Below are 4,954 nucleotides of genomic sequence, written 5' to 3' on the forward strand. Positions count from 1 at the left end.
TGTTCCTATGGTTGCCCAGAATGGACAAACAAAAACACAGGTACTAGAGAGGGCCTTTTGCATTTTGCTTTTGCTGGCTAAAGCCTACATACTGTTACTTCACAGTTCCTCAGTCAGCATTATTGTTTAAAGTTCCTCAGCTGGCTCTGGAACTGTTCTAACCTGATCTGGCAAACGCCTGTCGGATCTGTGCCAGTTTAGGACTGTGCTTGTTCTGGAATCACTTGCCCCTGAGGTGGTTCTTTGGACCTTAGAGCAAGTTCCGTGAAGATATCAGCTGGTCGAAAGCCTTCAGAGAGCAAAGACATGGCTGCCAACCAAGAGAACCAAAACCACTTAATTTGTCCCTTAAATAAGGGAAAGTAACAGCTGAAAAGGTTTTTTCATTTTCTACCTTAATTTCAAAAATATTACATTACGTTACTGTTATACATACCGTACAATATTTGTGAATGTATATTATGCCGTGATCAAAGTGTGTTTATATTGACTTGAGTGTTTTTATTTCAACTTTTACTTTTCAATTTCACATCACTAACAAACTGTTTACAAACAGACATTCCTGCGTTCCTGCACTCAAACAAATGCAAATTGATGCTGCATTCAAGTGACTGCATTTCTTACCTCAACGGTTCACAGCTCCTGCTTTCACTGTTTCTATAGGCAGGACACACAACACATGGCTCTTTTGAACACAGCACTGAGGAGTTTCGGTCTAAAACTAGCGAGCTAACTACCAAAAAGGCGCACAAAAACCCTGCCAACACCACCAACAGCCCCTTTGGCACTGATACTAGCTCGCTACCATGCTAACTAATGTCTTAACATTAGAGGCAATATCAGGCTTTTCGAACAGTTTTGCAGGGTGTTCTAGCCCGGAACACAGACCTACATAGTGCATATCCCGGATGACTAATAGGGACAACACATTTCTCTGTCCTTTACTTAACCATATAGCACCAAAATGAAGATGCCAAAACTAGTTGCCTATTAAAACGTACCCCAAAAAAGTGGCTAGTTGTTTGTCAAATTGTATCCTTTTTGCTCTTTGGTATGCCAGTTTCATTTTAAAATACATTTTAAAATACATACATTTCAAGCAATACTACTTTTTCAATAATATGCTTGTTTTTATCTACAAACAAGGTGCACACTTAGTAAGCTACTGGATAGTCAACATAGACATTCTGAGTAGTCAGACTATACACACACACACACACACACACACACACACACACACACACCTTCTGTGTAGGGCCTTGAATGAAGCCTTGAACTTTTAAGTTAACCCCTTAATATTATATATTTTATTATATCATTATTGTGAAGGGCTTTTGTATAGTTTAAGGGGCAAAGCAAGAATGGTGTAAATGTATTTAAAGTGTTTTATGTAGGGGGGGATCACTGCTATTTGGGATGCTGTAATGTGCTACTCAGCTTCAGGAATAATACCAGACTGGGTGATGAGGAGGGTAAACACACTCACATGCGCACATTCACAAACATACACACACACTAAAAAACACATACACACACAGACACACATCAACAAACACACCCACACACACATCCATGAAAACACACAGGCACATCCACGAACACACAAACATCCACAAACTCATATACACATACACATCTATGAAAACATACACACCCACATCCAAGTTCACAGTTAACAGAGGAGATCCCTGTTGACACACACACACACACACACACACACAGACATACACACACAAACATTCACACCCACATCCACTGGCAACAGTTTAGTTCCATGTTGCCACATAGACACACATGAGGCCTGGAACCCCATGTCCTCTTTATCAGCTCATGAAGACTGAGCCTGTCTGCTCTTATAACCAACACAAACCCCAGACTAAGGCTGAGACTAGCCTGTGTGCTCTTATAACCAACACAAACCCCCAAACTAAGGCTGAGACTAGCCTGTCTGCTCTTATAACCAACACAAAGCCCTGGCTGTCAGGGCTAAAACGCCTAACAGGAATTTGTCTCAGCAACTCACTCCTGGCCTAACAGGAGCCCGTCACACTCCTCACAGGACCAAAGAGGAACCTCTCTATTTCACTCTTTCCTCTCATACAAAGCCCTCTCTCTGCCAGCCTGAACCCCATCTGATTGTGTGCGTCCAATGGAGATGTACGAGTTTCGGGTGCTGATTTCATACTACATTGCTGCATTGTATCTACACATTTGTGCATGGAAATGTATAATTCTGACATTTACGTCTAAATTGTTTTAGTTTACATTATTCCGACTCTGTAATAAGAAAGTAGTCCCGTGACACTGACGCGCAGACCCACCTGTGTTTCCCAGTGCCGGGTTCCTCCTCATCCACTGGTAGGAGTCCGCGCGCTGCGGGTCGGGCGACAGTTGCCCAGGTGGTGATGCCGTGACAGACTGCACGAGACTTTGCTCCGGCAGTAAGATGGGAGTCCCGTCTCTTGGGTTTAAACTTACAGAGCCCGCGTTAGTGCTGAGGTGACTGGCCCCGTGGTCATATGCGGACCAGTCCTCACGCGGAGGATTGTATATCGGGTTCCATCCGCCCGTGCTGAGATTTCCGTGATTTGGGTCTCCTCCGGGTAACGTGGGGAAGTGATGGTACGCGCTGTAGTCTGTGTATTGCGGCGGCGCGGGGAGGAAGTTTTGATGATTGAAGTTTAAATTGGGATGCCGGCTGGCCGTCCCGTTCATGCCCGGATCCTTCTCCAACAGATAACTCACGTACATCTTCCCTATGAGCTCTCCAGCGCATAGCGCGCGGTCCACCGTCAGGCATCCACTGCTGTGGGCGAGATAAACTTTGCCTCACCTGAGCAGTTACCTGCGCGCGGCTCACCTGTTGCCCACTGCTCTCCGGTCCCACGGGCGCAGACTACAGTCTCCACTCACACTGTGACGTCTGCTTTTACAACCCTACAGGAGCGGCACTATGTTCAGACACCTGTGTGTGTGTGTGTGTGTGCGCCCGCGTGTGTTTGTGTGTGTGCGTGCGCGCGTTTGCTTGTGTGTGTGTGTGTGTGTGTGTGTGTGTGTGATACCCCAGGGCGCTTTATTGCCCCTGTATTGCCACAATAAAATAATAACCTTTACACTGCGGAACAGTGCAGCAAGAAGCTCAAATCGCACTGTTATTCCCAAATAAATCTTAGCAAGTGTTAACATTCCAGATCCTATGGCCTTATAAACACTTCCTTAAGTCGAATACCCTCGGTGTTCATTGACATATTATGAAGTATTTTTCTCCAAAGAAAAGTAACAGTTTCTTTTCATTTGTACTTCAAAGTCCTCGAGCTCACTCTGATGAATTTCGATAAATACAGCGGCGCGAGAGGCGGGTAGCCAGGTCACATCCCTCGTGACGCCAGTTATTTGCATTGGAATGCACCCGTGCATTTCAAAGACTACCGGACGTTAGGGATCAAAGGAGGGGGCAATAAAAATGTTGCAAACCACGGAGGTAGGTGTTTGCCGCGGGTTCTCTAAGAAAGGGATTGTATTCAGCCATTGTCATGTAGGCTCGCGTGTCTGTAACTTACGGATTCTGCGTGGGAAACTAACCAGCTCACACCCTGCCCACTGGACTCCCGGGAGGCGGTGTGCTCGCTCTGTTTATCAACTTGTTGCTAAACAGTAGCTGCCACACCAACAACAGATGTAGTCCACGTAGCCATCTGATAACCATAGGTGGGTCGGCAGCCAGTGGTATAGCCAGTGACGGTAGACAGGCGATTTATAAAGTTTTCCACACAGGTGTTATACGTGGGCCGGACGGAGGCTCCTGGCCTGCTCGGCGCCTGCTACCGGAGCCTCAGTGCCCAGTTTAAGGAGTGATTGTGGGACTTCGATGATTAGTCAGATTAAACATGTCAGACAACATTTGCTCACTCCGACAGGGGGCACCAGTCGCTTTTCCCTGAATTTTTACAGTTTTTTTAAACCGTTCACACACAACATTTTTACATGTCACACAATTTCTGAAACCTGTCACTGAAACAGCAAAACCCGACATCATATCTGCAAAACTGTCAACCTTTTCTCCATTTCCAATTTTATACAAACGTTTTTTGCAAAACATTACACACATATTTCACTTTATAAGACACAACAAACACTTTTTTAGCAAACTATTTTGTAATCCATACATTCTAGCACTGACACAAGCAAAAGGCGCACTGTGTGTGTGTGCTACACCTGGTCTACAGTGTTTTGGAAAACTGAAAAAAGCACTGAAATTAGTGAAAGCACATGATTTGTGCACTTATATATTCAGTCTATTGTAACCAGTTTTGTCTGTGAAGTCCACTGTAACACTAACTGCAAACGGCTTTAGCCAAACAAAGACAGGAGTGTTTTAGATTTATCAAATGTAGTGTGTAGTGAGAGAAAAAGTGTAACCATATGATAAGTTGTGTTCACCATTTAACACAGAAGTTAGATTTTGGAAACACACCTTTGGCAGAACCGTAAGCACCACTCGCTGCCTTCCACTCAGCTTGCACTTCAATAACACACTGCTAGCCAAACTGGAACCCCTGGTCACAACATCGCTACACTATTTTGCCAATTGCCTTTCCACACTGACACATGCTCAAACACGTTTAGATGAGTTCACTCACAAATCAGAGCTTGAGGGCTATGAATAGGCCACAGCTAAACATTTGGTTTGGATTACAATGGAGGCCAATATTTGATACAGAGTTGAGGGCGGGTGAGAAGTAGAGGAGGAAGAGAAGGATGAGAAGGTGAAGATGTAAGAGAAGGAGGACAAGGAAGAGGTGATGTAGGACGGGGGAAAAAAGGGGGAAGGGGAACGGAATAAGTGATGAAATCAGAGGGACTGTGGTTGACCATGGGCACCATTTTGTCACCAATGGGATGAGCATGAGGGAGGCCAGACCAAGGGTTCAACCAACTCTGAGCCACTATACTG

General features: G+C 45.1%; 1 protein-coding gene across 1 annotated transcript in view; it reads right to left on the reverse strand.

The window, feature by feature from the left end:
• cdx1a (caudal type homeobox 1a) overlaps positions 1-2,927 on the reverse strand; it is an 11,123-nt gene extending 8,196 nt beyond the window's left edge. Inside the window, exon 1 of the mRNA XM_012814332.3 lies at positions 2,322-2,927. Within this exon, the coding sequence (XP_012669786.1) occupies positions 2,322-2,751 (430 nt within the window). The 5' untranslated portion in view covers positions 2,752-2,927. The remainder of the gene's footprint in view (positions 1-2,321) is intronic.
• Between the last annotated feature and the right edge of the window lie 2,027 nt (positions 2,928-4,954).

Source organism: Clupea harengus, chromosome 6 (assembly GCF_900700415.2).
Source record: "Clupea harengus chromosome 6, Ch_v2.0.2, whole genome shotgun sequence".
Taxonomy (NCBI): domain Eukaryota; kingdom Metazoa; phylum Chordata; class Actinopteri; order Clupeiformes; family Clupeidae; genus Clupea; species Clupea harengus.